General features: G+C 44.8%; 1 protein-coding gene across 1 annotated transcript; it reads right to left on the minus strand.

Moving 5' to 3' along the window:
• Nucleotides 1-9330: 9330 nt before the first annotated feature.
• LOC137620973 (uncharacterized) lies at nt 9331-11178 on the minus strand. Its single transcript, XM_068351415.1, has 2 exons — nt 10969-11178; nt 9331-10104 (listed from the first exon to the last, which is right to left on the minus strand). Exons 1-2 carry the CDS (start codon nt 11176-11178, stop codon nt 9331-9333), a joined length of 984 nt encoding a protein of 327 aa, XP_068207516.1.
• Nucleotides 11179-18938: the final 7760 nt, after the last annotated feature.

Below are 18938 nucleotides of genomic sequence, written 5' to 3' on the forward strand. Positions count from 1 at the left end.
TTAATTCTCTGGGAATATCCACTGTAGTTAAATATACCCAAGGAAGCTACTGAAGGAACCTTCCATCAGGACGTCATGGCTTGAGCCCAAAAAAGTATGCAATATGAACAGCGGCGCCGTAAATGGCGCGTCTGGTTCTGGCACAGCTCCGCCACAAAACACCAAATATTACGAAAAGTAGAAGTTACTTTACGATCAGAGCTTATTTAAACAAAACTAGGATCTGGTACTCATCTTTCCAGAAGAGGACGAGGCTGGAGATTGAGTCATAACGGTGATGTAAGCAGATAAGTAAGACACTTGGGAAAAATCCGACTAAGCATAGGAGCTACAAGCGAAAGGATTAGGACGGACATGACGTCATTTAGCAGTGGCGCCCGTTTGTTTATGTCTCGAGTACCAAAAGTAACCACGGATGAGAGTAACTTTGGAACGGCTCCTCAGTTACTCAGCCACCTTTCCATATTGAAGTGTTAACTCTATATGGGGTGCAGATAGCTATGTGGCGTGTTAATACATGCGTCCCCTGTTGATATACGATATCCTAGAGGGAAACCTTTAGGGTACTCGCACCAGAAGTTAGAATTCTGTGATAACCTTTAGTTTAATTCTCTGGGAATATCCACTATAGTTAAATATACCCTAGGAAGCTACTGAAGGAACCTTCCATCAGGACGACATGGCTTGAGCCCAAAAATAGTAATAAGAGGATAAAAAGGGTTTGCCTGAAAGGGAAAACATTAGCCACTCAAGGGAAATATGAAGTTTTGCTATTCAATCTGTTGTTACTAGAAACACTTGTGTCAGTTTATTATGCTTAATGTCACCTGTGTAGGGAGAACAGTCTATAGTGTTATCACTTTAACACAAAATTCAACACGATATGTCTTACGAGTCTATCGTGTACACCCTTCACTATAGGTCCCTAATAGTGCACTGTTCTTCGCAGTAATCAAGCAGCAGGTTTTATCACACTGCCCGCCGCCACCACATGAAATTTAATTTCTTGTAATTGCTTCGCGTAGTGCTTGAAGAAGACCCTCGAGGACTTCCATCCAATATAAGCACGAAGACTTTCAAACGACATCATTTGGAAGAAATTCAGAGACGAGGCAACCTTCCTCGGATCATGACCTGCGGGTGTACTGTCTGGATCCGCTCTGCGAATGAAGTAGGTGATTTTCGCCCTAATCTTTTTCAAGGATAACATTGAACCGGAAGTCTCTCCCCTGAAAAGCTGACCTCCCTTAAAGTCTGAAGTTCTACGAAGATAGACCTTTAGGCATTCCACTGGGGAGAGGGATGCTTCTTCCTTCAGAGGGCAGATTCTCCAGGGACCCCACCTTTTAGTGGGCAGCTCGTTCTTGGCGAGAAACGTCGGGTCCGGAAAGAGGTTCAGTTTTCCATTGTCTGTGAACTGAATGTGGCCATCATCCCTCGAGAGGGCCACTATTTTGCTAACTCTGGCTCCCGAGGCTAGTGCAAATAAGAATATCACCTTCTGAGTCAAGTCTTTGAGCGAGCAATCCTCATTATTGAGGGTTGATACTAAATGAAGAACTTTGTCCAAAGACCATGAAATGGGCTTAGGAGGAGCTGCGGCCCGAAGTTTTGCGCAGGCTTTAGGGATCTTGTAGAAGATTTCGTTGGAAAAGTCTACCTGGAAGGCATAAAGTATTGGTGTGGCCAGGGCGGATTTACATGTAGTATCATATTGGCTGCTAAACCTTGTTCATGAAGATGAATGAAGAAGGACAAACAGAAGTCCGTAGAAATCTCCTTAGGTTTCTTCGCCTTGACAAAGGCCACCCATTTCTTCTAGGAAGACTCATATTGTCTTCTTGTTGACTTTGACTTGTATTCTTCTAGGGAGTTGATACTGTCCCTAGAAATCCCAAACCGTTTCTTGACCGCTAAGGCGAGAAAATCATGAGATGAAGGTTCTGGGTTTTCACTAATGAAGCTGAGACAGTCAATTTCTGCACTTGCTGAATCTGAAGTGGGTCAGGCAACGGGATTAGTGGTCTAGTCAAGGCCGATTTGCAGGTAGAAATCGTGTAGGCTGCTAAGCCCTGTCCATGAAGGTGAATGAAGAAGGACATGCAAAAATCGTGACGTCATTTAGCAATGGCGCCCATTTGTTTACGTTTCGAGTACCAAAAGTAGCCGCGGACGAGTATAGCTGTTGAACGTCTCCCCAGCTATTCTCCGCCCCTCCATATCGAAGTGTTAACTCTGTATGGGGTGCAGATAGCTATGTGGAGCGTTAATACATGCGTCCCCTGTTGATATACGATGTCTTAAAGGGAAACCTTTAGGATACTCGCTCTAGAAGTTAGAATTCTGTGATAACCTGTGGTTAAATTCTCTGGGAATATCTTAGTAGTAATATACCCAAGGAAGCTACCAATAAGGAACCTTCCATCAGGACGCCATGGCTATCTCACCCAAAAATAGATTTTTCGCTTCTCTCAAAATCCGTTATTTGTGCCGTCACTAAACCCCGTAGAGCTCAAAAGGTTCCGTTTCGAGTTAACAATCATAATTGAACAAATTAAAAGGTTGAGTAAAGACGATATATTCCAAGGCATGGTCATGAGTCTCATAAATCAAAAATTATCACAGGGAAAGCTCTGTAGGAAAATGGTCGAGCATTTAAGAAAATGTGATTATATGTTAGATGAGTTCTTTGACGCAATAGACTTTATTATAAGAATGCTCAAAGATGATACGTTGCAAAGAGGCGACAAACTTGAATATGATAAAAGAACAGACAACAGTGTAAGACCGAAATCCAAACCTGTCCACAACAATTCTTGCCCATTTTGTAGCGAACGGCACCCGCCTCACGGATGTCACCAAGTAACTGACATAGCTGCCAGACGTCGCATTTTGCTTAAAAGGGGCCTTTGCTTTAATTGTACAAAGTCAGGTCATCGTAGTGATAAATGTCCCGTCCCAAGTTCTTGCAAAATTTGTAATGCCAACCACCACACCACAATTTGCGATGATTACAATGCGGGAAGACGACTGCAATCTAACCCCAATAGTAGCAATAGTGAATCAACAATGTCCCGCCCCGTAGTAAATGCGACGCCTACACAGCACAAAACTGCCCCCCGTCCATCCAAGGTTAAAGTAGAATCTAAACCATGCAAAAGCGCAAAGATTGCACAGAAATCTGACGTAGACCTCCCATGTACCCTCTTGCCAACCGTGATGGCAGAAATATATCAGAAACAAGGTAGCAAGCGAGTCCGCCTATTCCTCGACTCCGGGAGCCAAAGGAGCTTCATATCAGCGAAAATCGCGAGTCAATTAGGCCTACCGGTGATAGGACGAGTGTCATTGAATAGAGCTCCCTCCGGCTCCGCGGAAATAAGTGGACAGTACAATGTAGGGAGTTGTAGGGTTGAGATGGGAAAAAGAACTGTGCGAATGAAGCTAGTGGCACACGAAAATGTAGACGTCCCAATACATAACTCTGGTTATGTAAAAGTCAGACAGCCTCTGTTGAGCAAGGGAGGCACGTTAGCCGATTCAGCAAACCAGTCCGATACAATGAAAAATGTACACATATTAGTAGGGGCTGATTATTTTAGCTATTTTATTATAGGCGTAGAGAAAGTGGATGGGATCAATCTTTTCCTGACTCATAATGGTATGTCCCCATATGGGAAGGTACCGCAGTGGCTATTTCAAGGGGAGAAGGTTGAACAGGTAAGAACGCTTAGTGTGGAAAATCATGAACGAACCATATCAGTTTGATGTAGATGAATGGTGGTGTTTGGACCGTGTTGGCATCGCCCCATCTGAGCAATACACTGTTCGCCAGGTGGAAGCCGTGCGAAAGGTGTCGCAAAGTGTTGTGAAAAAACCTGAGGGATATCAGGATGCTAGGCCAGATACGAACTATAGAAACGCTGTAGCTCACTTAGAGTCGTTGCAAACTAAATTCAGGAAGGATAGGGAATATTTTGATCAATACCAGGGAGTGATAGATAAATGTATTGAAGCGGGTTTTATATCTGAAGTGAAAGAACCCAACGTGGAAGGTTATTATATGCCACACTATGGAATCAGGAAAGATAGTCGCACCACCCCCCTTACAATTGTGTTCAATGCTTCCGCGAAATCGAAAGGTGGTAAGTCCTTGAATGAATGCCTCTTGCCTGGCCCCAATTTAGTAGAATTAGCGTATCATTTAATCATAAGGTTTAGGTTGAACAAATATGCTATGTTAGCTGACATCAGCAAAGCCTTCCATCGTGTCTTTTTGAATCCTCGTGATGCCAAATACACACGATTTCTGTGGCGCGAGGCAGCAGGTCGAGTGCTTACCTTCGCCTTTAGAGTCGTGGTGTTCGGCATCACGGCAAGTCCATTTTTTGTTACAACAAGTGTTAAATTATCATTTCAAAGGGGATGGTAGGCCAGATTTGGTGAAGTCTTTTTATGTGGATAATTATCTGGCCACTTTCGAAAATCTGGAGAGTATGAGGCAAGAGCATGAGTCTGTTAATAACATCTTAACAGGGGCGGGTATGCCTTTAGAAGGGTGGGCGTCCAATCACTTGACCTTTGATAGCGAGAAAGAGTGGAGAGAGCCTATGAGTGTGAACGTGCTTGGGTTGCGATGGGCCCGAGACGTAGACAGAATTTGTGTGAAAGAAAGCAAGAGAATCTGTGAGTTGGGGGAGGGATGGGTGCCTACGAAGCGTAGCGTACTTTCCCTGTAGGTCTCAATTTACGATCCGATAGGTTTGATAAGCCCATTGTTTGTAAGAGGAAAACTTTTCCTCCAACAACTATGGGAGGATGACGTGGGTTGGGATGATGTGTTGAAAGGAGAAAAGGCTAGAGAAGCGAGTGAGTTGTTGAGTGATTTGAAAGCGGTGAGCGAAATCACTTTTCCGAGAACAATAGGTAGGAAAGGTTTAGAACTCCATGTATTCACCGATGCCAGCAGTAAGGCATACGGCGCAGTGGCATATACCAGGGACGACTGCAATCAGGTAAACTTAATATCTAGTAAAATGATGATCACTCCGAAGGGAATGAACAAATTGACGATTCCCAAGCTAGAACTGCTAGCATTGTTGTTAGGCAGCAGATTAGCAAAGACCCTCAAAGAGCTGATAGAACCACGAGAGATAGTCATATGGACAGACAGTAAGGTCACGTTGGCATGGGTAGCATCTCCCGAGGCCAAGGACCACAAAAACGTCTTTATATCTAACCGAGTGGCGGAGATTGTTTTTCTTCAGCAGGTTTGTCGATTCAGTTTGATACATGTCCCCAGTAAACAGAACCCTACTGATATCCTGTCCAGAGGTGCAACGACGCAACAACTGCTAGATAACTCCCTTTGGAGGAACGGTCCAGAATTCCTGAGGACCACGGGAAAGCCTGTTCCTTGTAAGGAGGAAGATCCAACCCAGGGAAAAACAACAGTCGCGGCGTGCAGGAACTAAGGGAGGAAATGAATTTTGGCCCCCCCAGGAGAGATATGGGAAATTCTGCAAAGGGAAGTAGAATTCCAATTCTTGTTGAGGGTTGTTGAAGTAATCAAAAGGTTTACGAAAATAGAACGGGTCCATTCAGTATTGTTGTCCAACTAGAACAAAAACATTATTTGCCTACAGTTTATGCTTACTTAGAGGGCGGAGTCAGACCCACTCGAGAAGTTGCTAATTTTGTCAGACAATTGAATTCTAGTCTTAATAGATAGTCTTATTTGCATTAGAGGACGAGTGCCCCAAGAAGAGGAAACTAATCAGTTACTTCTCTTGCCAGCCAAAGGGCATTTACTATGAGATTCAGGGCCTCTGTAACACGGTTTTTTCGCAATAAATTTTTATCTATGAATTTCATAAATATAACGCTTATTCAGAATGCACATTATATCTACACATAAATTTTGACTATATTCTGCATTATGTAGGTTGAATAGATTTGGTACTTATAATGTAAAAGTGACGTTTTTTGAAGACGGGCCAACTTACTCAGAGAAAAGGTTTCGAACACACTCGTTACGTAACCTATGACGGCATTTCTTCCCTCTTTCTTGATCGATGATTGGCCATACGTAACGAAGGCTATGCCTCTGCCAACAATGACACAAAAGTTTAAATAAAAGCAAAGCAGTACATCTTTATAAACTCTGAAACCTCTCCACTGATAATTGCCATAATGAACAAACCAACAAAATATGTTGATAAATACAAAAACACTTTGATTATTAGTCTAACTCCCAAAATAAGTTTCCTAAGAAATTACAGTCTACTTTATAGGTCACAATCAGATTGACAAGGTGTAGGGAATAGTTGGTAATTTTCAAAAACGTAGTAGACAAGCTTGATTTGATAACGGCTATATACAATGTCAAGCAATTTTTATTTATTGTCTATCTACCTACCTATTTACTGAAAAAAAAAAAGCCGGTACCGTATTTAGGCTTTAAACCTTCACCAATACTTATTGTCAGAATGATGACTTCATTAGGCTCCACCCACTTTGGCCTCGTTATAATTCAGGATAACACTGAAGGCTATCATGGGCATTGTTGGATTATAAAATTTAAATTCTGGCTATAAAAACTCAATTCTCGAGTAGTTGTAAGAAGTGCTAAATGATCCTCAAGGATCCCAGCAGTTGGCCTAAACGTTTAATTCATGTATACTACTGTTGTGGCACTACTGCTACAGTAGTATTACTACGCTAGCACAGATACCCCACCCACATTTATGTATCGTTCCGCCATTCATAAAGTCTTTGTCATATTTTTTCACTGTGCAATAAGCCATGGCCTCCTCAGAAATTAAGTTTAACTTTAGATGATAGGTTATTTCATTAAGTTGACAAATTATGGCAACTGGGTATGTTATTGCCGATGTTGAAGCTAAAGATAAAGTATGGTATCATTCCTTCATTGCATTATCATCTTTACTACTATTTGTTTGGCTACATGTAGTAATTATTTTAAAGGATAAATTAATTATGTTCACTTTACTTCTATAAATTCCCGTTAGATGTACAAATAAAACTCCTAAAACTATTCATGATTTATTTACAAAATGCAGTCATGCCCAAAACATAGCCAACACGGTCATACGGCCTAAAAAGAAGAAAAAAAAAATGATATCGGATGATCCGTTGGTCTGATGGAGATTTTTAGCACAAAAATCTTATTTTAACAAAAATAGTTATATAAAGACTTTACATACAATCTCTCTCTTTCTCTCTCTCTTGGTGGCATAGTGAATAGTTAATGGAAATGTTCAAAAGCCTGAATGACATTACAAGTATTATAATCATGTTAAGCCAAATACAAATCAGACCATAAACATTGGATTTAAACTAGAAACTGAATAATTACCTATTCAGGCTATAGTAAATATGGCCACGGGCTTTCTCTTGACTGTATAAAGTTGCAAGTCGTAAGACAAATGCAGTTTTGCAACCACGGGGGCAATTCCAAATCCTGTTAGCCATTCTTGACTGTTATGGGTTTCAGAGCTGATGGAAGAAGTTGAATAGGTGTCTGGTGGATGGGCGGGGCAAAATTTTGTCCAAAGGTGTTTACATTGCTTACGTAATGAATGTTTTCGACTCTTGGCTCGTTATCACTGGCCATGGTGTCAGCTAGATCATTTTTACTCTATAAAAATTAAAACTATCGGGTTTAGATTATTGATAATGCTGACAAAATTTGTGTGTGGTTGTAAAATATACATATGTCAACTTTCAGCTACATCCGATGCTTTGATAAGGAGCAAAGTCCAAAAAACCGTGTTACAGAGGCCCCGAATCTCATAGTAGTCAGGATTTATTTAAGTTATTTACACTGTTTGCACTTGCATTGTGGGGTGATTACACTAATGGGTATCTTTCGACAGAAATGGGTTTACGTTTCATTGCGAAGCGAACCGTGCGACAATGTCCAGAATGTTTAAAGGCCTTCCAACCTCTGCTGAAACAGCCACCACCAACCCCTCTACCGAAGGAGAGGATCACTCTCACAAAACCCTTTACAGCAGTCGGAGTGGACCACACAGCAGCCATACGGACAGAAACGCGGCCGGGCTACATACTGATCGTGACATGCATGGCTAGCAGAGCCGTGTACCTTGATTTCTGCCCCTCCCTGGAAGCGGAAGAATTTATATTAGCCCTAAGGTGGTTTAGCGCCACCCACGGTGCCCCGCGGTTCATCATGTCTGATAACCATCAGACTTTCAAAACTGCCAGCCACCTCCTTCAGGGACTCTACGAAGAAGATGAAGTCCAGCAGTTCTTGAGGAAAACGGGCATAAAGTGGCGATTTCAGACGCCCCGTGCACCTTGGAAAGGTGGGTTCTTCGAGCGTCTGATAGGGGTAACGAAACGGACCCTCCAGATAGCCCTTGGAAAGAAGTACTTACCGGACGCCCACGTACTAACCCTTGTGAAAGAAGCAGAAGCAGTGGTGAATAATCGGCCGCTTATGTACAGCGGCGACAAGTGCGAGGATGAAGTCCTCACCCCCTCCCATTTGCTAAGAGGACACCCAGTCCACCTCATGGCACCGATCTTGCCAGACGACCACCTCAACGCGACCTTCACCTCTTGGAGGCTATGTGATCGCTACCTAAAACTGACAGACTCTTTGAAAGCCTTCCGAGAGAGGTGGAGAAGGGAATACTTGAGTGCCTTGAGAGCCCGGCACGACTGTCGGTCTGAGGAACCCTCCAAGCTGCACCCTGGAGACGTCGTGCTGGTAAAACAAGAGAATAAAAAAAGAGCTACGTGGCATCTTGGACGTGTTGTGGAGACGTATCCTGACGACGAAGGAGTCGTGCGTTAGGCCAAAGTGTTGTTCGAGGGTGTCGAGTCACTGCGAGCTGTTAGCTACCTGGTTCCCCTGGAAATAGCCCCCTCTGAGGATGATGGTGGAGAAGACGACGACGACGACGATGACGGAGAAGAGGGCACGTACAGTTTGACAGCAGGAATGCCAGGGATCGTGGAGACGTCTGGGGACTGTTTAATCTCTTATAGGCTGGCAAAGAAACACGAACAATGATAGGTCTCTTTAATAAGAGGTTACTATACAAATTGATGGCTAAACAGAGACTAACAATATTTGTTACATACATACAGAAGAAAGGTATTTACAAAACTCTCACTTGTTTATTTACATTAGACACCAACTACCATTACAATATAATTTCCGAACAACCCATTACATAACTAGTAAACAAAATAAATACAGACATTTGGAGGTATATCACACACCTCCCCCTAAGACGTCTAGGGTAATATATAACTCCTAGCGTCTGAAGATCCTTCTTATTCATATGTATTTTTGTTCCATTTTACTCGTAGACGATCAGGTTCTTTCTTATGGCGCAAACTACGACGTGGAGCTGGTGTAGGCGAAACTGGTTGTTCAATAACCTCAGCAGTAGAATTATCTTGCGACCTCTCCTCATCCTTTGGTTTATTGGGAGTATTAGTTGCATCAATGCTTGATCCATATATTGGTAGAAAAGGTCGATGTGGTCTCAGGAACTTCCGGTTTCTCCACAGAATACGTCCACTGCCCAACTTTATGAGATAATCTTGCCTGGCTCCAATGCCAACAACAACACCTGGACGATTCCAAAGTTTTGTGTTGTGATCTTGAACATCAACATAACTACCCATTTTCAAATGAGAAAGGGGTCTGGCAGTACTGTCGTACCGTTGCTTCACCTGACTTCGCAAATACTCTGCCTTAACATCACATTCCTCTGCCTTCCTTTGCCACTCTTTGGCAAATGAGCGACGATGTGTTGGAATAAAAGACTTGAGGGGATGACCAAATAAAACTTGGGCTGGTGATCTGCCATCAGCACGAGGTGTGTTCCTAAGCTCTAACATTCCATGGGCGAATTCATCTGCATCCAGATTCCCATTCTTAGTAGTAGTCATTATCAGCTTCTTGATAATTTTCACAGATGCTTCTGCATGTCCATTTGCCTTCGGATTATATGGCGAAGTAATGCGATGTTCTACTCCCCAACGAGATAAAAAACGTCTCAAAGCTGATGCAGCAAACTGTGGTCCTCCATCAGTCTTCAACTACACAGGAACACCAGTATCTGAAAATATAGCCCTCAATGATCGGATTAGATTAGCTGCAGAAGCTATACCCTGGCAGGAAGATATACAAGGCCACCCAGGCAACCTATCAACATAAACAAGATAAGTTCGACCCATGGCATGAAAATAATCTGCAGATACAGATTCAAAAACTCTACTTGGTTGATCTTCTTCTTGCCATAAAGGTTCGTTCCTTTGATTTGGTAGAAGAGAACGGCATTTGATACACGAAGAAACTATATTCTCAATATCTCTGTCAATTTTAGGCCAATAAACAGTTTGCCGCGCCCTCCTTTTAGTGCGGTCAATTCCCTGATGACCATCATGAAGACATTCAAGGGTTTCACGTCGAAGTCTCCTGGGTATAAGAAGTCTTGCTCCATAAACAATTAGGTCATCATCTACAGCAAGCATATCACGTATATTCCAGAAAGGTCTGAGTTCTACTTCCAAATTATGGCAGTGTTCAGGAAAACCTTTCATTATAATCTCCCGAAGAGAATTGTATTCTGCATCCTGTTCAGCAGCAGCACGTATCTTTTCCAGTGTTTTGTCCTTCAGAGGTGTTAGAAGTATGCCATCTTCATGCATGTCGAGGGCATTCACCATTGCAACATGCAAAGGATCAGTGGATCCATCGTCTTTCAAACAATTTTTTTCTGTAGGATCCTGAACTGGTGCACGTGATAAAGCATCCGGAATACAATGAGCACTTCCTTTCTGCCAGTGAACAGTAAAACTAAAATTACTTAGTTTCTCTCTCATGTGTTGAAGTCTTGGGTTTTCAATTTCACCAAGTGATTTACTGTTAAGAATTGGTATCAATGGTCTATGATCTATCACAACATCAAAATGAGGTAATCCAGCCAAGTAAGTATGACATTTCTTTATTGACCATAATACGGCTGTCATTTCCAGCTCTATTACAGAATATCTTGTTTCAACATCTGAAAGGAATCTTGAGCCACATTGCGTTAGTTTCCAGTCCGTTCCATGCTTTTGAAGTAAAGCAAACCCAAGACCATGCAGTCGTGACGCATCTGTCTGCAACATGGTTGGCAAAGTTGCATCAAAATGTGCAAGTACAGGGGGTGCAGTAAGTGCTTCCTTCACTCTCTTAAATGACAAATCATGTTGTGCAGTCCAACATTATGCTGCTTCAGTAAATCTCTGAGTGGTTGTGCTTCACGTGCAATCACTGAAGAAAAACTTCCAAGCTGATTCACAAGTCCCATAAAAGATCGAAGATCTGTTATATTTTGTGGCACGGGAAAGTCTGCAATAGCCATCATTTTGCGAGAATCAACTGTGTAGCCATGACTTGAGATTTTATATCCACAAAAATCAACAACACGTTTTGCAAAGCAAATTTTCTGATCATTAAGAGTTATCCCATATTCATCACATCTTTGCAAGATAGAAATAATATGGGCTAGGTGATCCTTATACGGATAATCATACGCAAGAATATCATCAACTATCTTCACAGTTTGTGGTATATCACCAAGAGCTTGGTCTCCTCTTCGATTGTATTCATCTCCTGAAGAAATAAGTCCCATTACTGCTCTCTTGAATTTATAGCGACCCCATGGGGTGATAAAACATGTGAGATCCTGGTCTTCTTCTGCAATTTTGATTTGGAAATATCCCATTTTTGCATCTAGCGTAGGGAACCACATTGCTCCGGTGCTTATCGAAGCTACTGCATCATGTGGTGATCGTACAGGATAAGTGGGTCTACATACATACCTATTAAGCTTAGTGAGATCAACACACAATCTTACTCCATTTGGCTTTTTAGCAACAGGCACTATAGGATGACACCATTCTGTTGGATGCTCAACCTTACAGATAACATCCTTCTCCAAAAGTTCATCAAGCTGATCCTTTGTTTCAGACCTCCAGCTGTATGGTATAGTACGCGGGGCTGTCACAGCAAATGGTCTTGCATTTTCGGACAACTTTATATGCATAGGACCTCCATGCATCTCCCTCAGTATTTTTGTGGCACCAAATACCCGAGGAAATGCTGATACCAAAGCTGCAGCATGCTCTGCCCTTTCTCCTTCAGTTGGATCACGTTCATAAGGCCACCTTGGAAGTGCAACAGGAGAACTAACTTCCCTACAAGTAGAGTCTTCGTTCTCTTTGTAGTCCTTTAAGCGCTTTTCTTCATCTGGATTTACAGACAATCCTACGGGAAGAGAATTAATTTGAGCAGGAAAATCCTCCGGTAGAATTCCTAAAGCAATAGAATCAAACCAGCTCAATAAAGCTCCCTTTACCTCTTTAACCACAGTTATTTCAGCTTTAGTTTGTCGATCACCAAGCGAAAGGTGTGAAGTGAAAGCTCCTACACAATTAAGGGTCTGGTAACCAGCAGAACAAAGCTTTCCAAGGGACAACCAGGAAATGGCTCCGGCTACGACAACTCAACAACCAGCCACAGGAACCGTCGACAACGACGATAAAGGTGAGAACTATGCAGTTAGTGAGAGAAGTGAAAGTGAAACAGAATCAAAGCAGACGGACGCACAAGGACGTTCTGCATGCCCATTGAGAAGGGCTGCCGCGAAGCAGCGAGAACTGATGGACCGTCTGCTGAGAAGTGACGATATATATGGCGTTGCTGCAAACAGTGAGTGAAAAGGGGAGTGTCCTATCTGGTAAGTAGGGAGGGTGGAGAAACAGATTGTAGGTGTGCATGAATCTACAGAAGTTGGAAGTGTGTAGCGTGTAGAGAACGGGGACGGGATGGTCTCTCGTATTACAGACCGAGCGTTGTACAGAACCAGGCCCCTCCCTCTTGTACTCCATAAAGTAATAGCCTATATGTGGCAGTGCTAGAAGATTGATTCGATTAATGTGAATAAAGGCAGATTGCCTTATGATTGAATTGTTTATGTATCGATTAATGTGAGTAAAGGCAGATTGCCTCATGATTGAATTGTTTATGTATTGTGTGAATACATTTCTATTGCTATTTTCTGCTATTTTCATATACAATGCAACACTGATTTGTCTTAGGCCCATTGCCTAATTGCTTTTCCATGTGAATCGTTTTATGTATTACGTATGAGTACATTTCTATTGCTATTTTTTGCAACATTATGATTTGTCTTAGGCCCATTGCCTAATTGCCTTTCCATGTGAATCGTTTTATGTATTACGTATGAGTACATTTCTATTGCTATTTTTTGCAACATTATTTTTGGGCTCAAGCCATGACGTTCTGATGGAAGGTTCCTTCAGTAGCTTCCTTGGGTATATTTAACTACAGGAATATTCCCAGAGAATTAAACTAAAGGTTATCACAGAATTCTAACTTCTGGTGCGAGTACCCTAAAGGTTTCCCTCTAGGATATCGTATGTCAACAGGGGACGCATATATTAACATGCCACATAGCTATCTGCACCCCATATAGAGTTAACACTTCGATATGGAAAGGTGGAGAATAACTGGGAAGCCGTTCTACAGTTACACTCGTCCATGGCTGCTTTTGGTACTCAAAACGTAAACAAACGGGCGCCATTGCTAAATGACGTCACGTCCGTCCTCATCCTTTTGCCTGTAGCTCCTTGCTTTAGTCGGATTTTCGTTGAGTGCTTTTTTCATCTACATCGCCGTTATGTCGCTACCTTCAGCCTCGCCTTTTTCTGGAAAGTTGAGTACCAGGTCCCAGTATTGTTTAAATAAGCTCTAGCCACAAAGTAACTTCTACTTTTTGTAAAATATTGAGTTTTGTGGCAGAGCTGTGCCGATCCCGGACGCGCCATTTTATGGCGTCGCTGTTCTTATCGCATGCTTTATTTAGTTAGCCAGAACAGCCTTCTCCGGTCATTTAACTAATTAATATTAGGCCTATTAGTTATTTAGTCTTCATAGATAGGAATTACTTATATCGTGTTTTAGCGTTCATCAGACTCGGTCGCCGTTCGACCCCATACTAGATCGCTAGCTTAGCCCCTAGGCCGGATAGCCTAGTGCTTGTTTTCATGCATGATATATACCAGTGTTCCTAGGTTAAGTCATGAAGATTGTGGCATTATTAAACATACTATTAACTGTGATGTAAGTGTTTTCGCCTTCGGGGACCGTATAAGGGACCGGGTTGATTGCGTATCTTTCCATCCTCACCTAATGTAGGAACCCCTATATGCTCCCTAATCCCCCTGCCTGCGGGCGTTCCCTCTGTGTGGCCTTGCTTCCCCTTCTATATAGGGGAATCTTGTCTACAAACAGAGTATTTATCGCTTCTCTGTCTACCCTAAGGGAATGACCCTCCCTTAGGGTTGTGACTGGCTCTGCCCTTCCTCAGTTGCACCTGGTTGGGTTACTCCTCCCTCCCTGCAACTTGCGATGTGTCTTTCAAGCTTGCCTAGCCTAGGAGTTAGCCCTCCTTCTCTAGGTTAAGCTCTGGGGGTTGACTCTGCCCTATTATAGTTTGGGACGGTACTCCTGTGCCATTCTCATTCTGGGCTACCTAACCTAGGTTAGGGAGCGTTCTCCCTCTCCTTGTTGGCTGTTCTCATACAGTCTCCCCTATAGAAAGACCCTTCATCTTCTCCCTCCCCACCTATCCCTTTGGTGTAGGCTTGCCTACACACATCTGTCTTTAGTCCTACAACTCCTCCCTTGGGTGGAGTCGTAGGGCTAACTTGTTCTCCTGCTGAGCTGGCCGCTCTGGTACACATACCCTTCATAGCGTTCTATGGGGGTGGTTGCCGGCAGCGGTCTGGCTGGCGGGGGTTTCCCCCCTCTTGAGCACCCTCTAACCCTCCCTTGGGTTACCCTAGGCACCCGGCCGACTGCCGGCTCCATGCCGCCGGATGCTAGGAGTATCCACTCCTATCATGAGTGCACTCTCTCCGGAGGGATGCCGGAGGGGTATGAGATCTTACCCCTTCCATCCCTCCTTACCTTTCTCTCTTTCTATCCTGGTGCCAGTCCCTTGCCGCCTCTACTGCCGGCGATACCGCCATTACCTCAGGTGACATTCTTTCATAAGATGCCCTCCCCCCTCTAAGACGTCAGCCTTCCGTGTGCCGGAGACTGCCGCCTTCCGTCGACATACAGCCGACGTCCCACCCCTCATTTTACCTAGTACAGCTGGCCGACCTTCGGAGCCGGCCACCAGCGTGCCGGCATTGATTGCCGGCGGTCTAGGTATACAACCATATACATATCCATCTTATGAACTGATCCAAGCTCACCAGGCCGTCAGCCTTCGGCTGCCGGAGCCGCCGCCTCCTGCCAGGGACCCGCCGCTGTGCCAGCAGTCGCCACGATGGTATTATATATTAGATACTCAATGTGTCTGTCTTGATGCCTTCCACCCTGCAGGATCGGCCTCCGGCGTGCCATTGGTCTGCCGGCACCCTCCGGAGACGTTAAGGGACATGCACCCCTTCTCATACCTGCCGACAACATGCCGACAATCAACATACTGCAGCCAGATGGCTTAGCCACTTCTATATATAAGTATTGTCTTACCATCTAAATTTGTGGCTGTGCTGTCTGATTGCACATTACAATATTCCAGCATACTCTGTGTGTCTTAGTGCAGCCGATTGCCGGAACCTATATCTAATAAGGGGTTTTTCCTATTCCCCTTCATATCCAGGGATCTGAGTGGTCTCAGTCCCTGCTACACCTTGCGGGCAATTTCTGTTAGAGGCTTAGCTTCTACCCATTACGGCTTATCCATATGGATTTCCGTTTTGTGACCTTCGGCCACAAAAGAAATTGCCTACAGGTAAGGTTACGGTAACCGACTGGGCGGGACTCACAAGTATGTGTCTATCTACTTCCTTTCCCGCTCATTATTCTCAGGCATTATAATACCTTGTGAATTACTTTAATGCTTAAAAATTTAGATCAAGTTATCTTAATTTTAGAGTAATGTAAGTCATTCTTATGCCTTCCATGTACTCATGATCTCCTTCTTTTACAGGAGGAGTATATGAAGTGTGAAAGCAACTTCTGTGGAGTAAAGCGCCCGGACTTCTACGGGCACAAGGCGTGCCGGACCCACGCCCCCTGTGCCGCCAAGAAAGGCGACCTGAAATACTGGGACCCGCAGAAATGTACAGTCTGCAAGAGTCGTTTGGCCGAGGCATTTGACGACCCTCCTTCCGCGGAGGCAAGGGACAACGCTCGAGAGAAGCTACGCAAATGGGTGCGTGGCTTCGAGAAGAACGCCACCGGACCGTATCTTGCCAGCGAAGATTTGAGGGCCTTGCTTTTCCCAAAGGCATCCAAAGACTCTGGGGTCCCCCGTGATCAGATCCCCACCGTCCAGCTCGTGGTGGAACCTGATATTGTCATGGCCCAGTCCATGCAAGAGTGCCATTTGGATTCTGATAACGTGGAACGTATGTCGGAAATGTCAGAAGAGATGGAAAAGAACCTCATGGGCGAGGAACTCGACTATGAGGAAGATCAGGTGGAATATCCTGATTCGGAGACCGAGGTCGCTCCCGCTCTTACTCCCGCAGCGACTCCTGCACCGTCCGACGAACCTGTTCCTTCAACTTCCGCCACCCCGGACCCTCTTCCATCGAGCACTCAGGAGATCTTCAAGATGCTTGAAGCCCTCAAGGAAAGAAAACTACTAGAAACCCAGAAACAGTTCCGGACTACTCTGGTTAATCTTAAACAACCGAAATGGATTTCGGTTAAGGACCTCCCCACTTGCTCGGAAGCTAACCCATGGAGATATGCCGAGCATATGCCAATCACGACTGGAAAGATCTACATGAGTGGAAGGATTGGCTATATCTCGTTGAAAGAAGTGGAATTCTTCCCGAACTTCGAGGCTTATCCGGACTGTTACGTCCGGCTCAGGTCCGAACCAGCCTCAACGGAGGAGACTGAACTGAAGGAGGTTATTGTGTTCGATCTCGCGAACGCCCAGGCTATATTAGCCCAGGCGGTGAAGAGTAGGGGTTTCACCAACTCCAAGATGCCGGCGCTTAGTAAGAAGCATCCAACCTTCGTTGCGCCGAACGCTGCGACTTATCCCTTCATCGAAAAGGCCTTCACAGCGGTCTTAAAGGCAGTGGAGGAAGGGAAACCTTGCCCTGCACTGGAGGAGTGCCGACCCTTCTCCCTTACCGTTCCTCCCAATGATAGGCACTGGAAAGACGTCCAGTCAACCTTCACGGTGGGGAAGTTAGAGCCTGACGTAGCCGGTCGTCAATTCAATGAGGACCTCCCAAGGCTAAATGATCACCTCCTTCGTAGGGAACAGGATACGAAGGAGAGGCTTGCCGCAATGCTGTCCCTACATGTACAGCTAGAACTTATGGCCAGGGATACTAGATTCCCGGACTTTTATATGGTCCTAGCAAAAACACACTTGGCAACGGTGACGAAGGACCTGTATAGTTTCACTAAGGCTCGCAGAGCCTGTTGTGAATTCGTGTTTGCCGATGCGACTGTGAAACACGAACCCCGGAGGCTGATTACCTCCAATATCTGGGGTAAGTATCTCTTTCCCTCCTCCCTGGTGAAATAGATTGCAGACAAGGCCGCCACGGAGAATAGGAACCTTCTCCAAAAGTGGGCCATGTTAAGAAAAAGGAAATCCTCTCAGGACGATGGCCCTCAACCTAAGAGGAAACCTCAAAAGCCGAAACCCCAGCAACGTCAACAGAGACGGCAGTTTCCGGGTACTGCTACTCCCCAAGTGGCCACACAGCCACAGCAGACCTTTCAGTTGGTCCCACACCCAGTGGTGTCGTAGTCACCGGTCTTTACCCCTGCGTATGAGCAACACGCTACTACCTTTCGACCCGGAGGTAGGGGCTCAAGCAAGGGTTCCGGCAGAGATTCGTCTCGCCGCACCTCCAGAGGCAGAGGAGGAAGGGGAGCTAGCGGCCGAGGTGGCAAACCCTCGGGACACCAGAAGCAATGAAGTGCTTCCGGTGGGAGGAAGACACCGCCAATTCCAGGATCGTTGGACCTTCGATCCCTGGGCGCACAGCATTGTCAAGAAAGGACTAGGCTGGAGCTGGACTCAACCACCCCAGCCTTCCAGCAATTCTTCCAACAGTCAACCCCCCTCCTGGAAGAATATGTCATAGAACTCTTGAACAAGAAGGTGATCAAGAGGGTAAAGTCAACCAGATTCCAAGGGAGACTATTTTGCGTTCCCAAGAAGGACTGCGACACAATCAGAGTCATTCTAGACTTATCCCGTCTGAACAAGTTCATTGCGAACAACAAGTTCAAGATGCTGACTCTGCAACAAATAAGGACCCTTCTGCCTCAAAGGGCCTACACGGTCTCCATAGACCTGGCGGATGCCTACTGGCACGTTCCAATGAATCATTACTCTTCCTCCTACCTACGATTTCGACTCCAAAGGAAAAGTTACGCCTTCAGGGCCATGCCCTTCGGGCTCAACTTGGCTCCACGGATCTTCACCAAGCTGGCAGATGCCATCGTCCAACAACTACGCCTTCAGGGTGTCCAAGTGATGGCCTACCTAGACGACTGGCTAGTCTGGGCGACATCGCCCGAAGATTGTGTAAGAGCCTTCAACAAAGTCACCCAGTTCCTAGAGCATCTGGGATTCAAGATAAACACCGAGAAATCTCGCCTCTCTCCAGCTCAGAAGTTCCAATGGTTGGGAATCCATTTGGATCTTCAGTCACACCGCCTTTCCATTCCACAGAGGAAAAGGAAGGAAATAGCAGGGTTTGTCAGAAGACTTCTGAAATCCAAACGGATCTCAAGATGTCAGCAGGAACAAGTTCCAGGCTCTCTACAGTTCGCCTCTGTGATAAACCCAGTGCTTCGCGCACAG

This window comes from Palaemon carinicauda, chromosome 27 (assembly GCF_036898095.1).
Source record: "Palaemon carinicauda isolate YSFRI2023 chromosome 27, ASM3689809v2, whole genome shotgun sequence".
Lineage (NCBI taxonomy): Eukaryota > Metazoa > Arthropoda > Malacostraca > Decapoda > Palaemonidae > Palaemon > Palaemon carinicauda.

Bases quoted from the DNA above. Each gene is read 5' to 3' on its own strand.
- LOC137620973 (XM_068351415.1), bottom strand. From the start codon at position 11,178: ATGTTGCAGACAGATGCGTCACGACTGCATGGTCTTGGGTTTGCTTTA. The intron at 10,105-10,968 runs GTGATAGATCAT...GTTCCTGTGTAG, and splicing joins GATTACCTCATTTTGATGTT to TTGAAGACTGATGGAGGACC.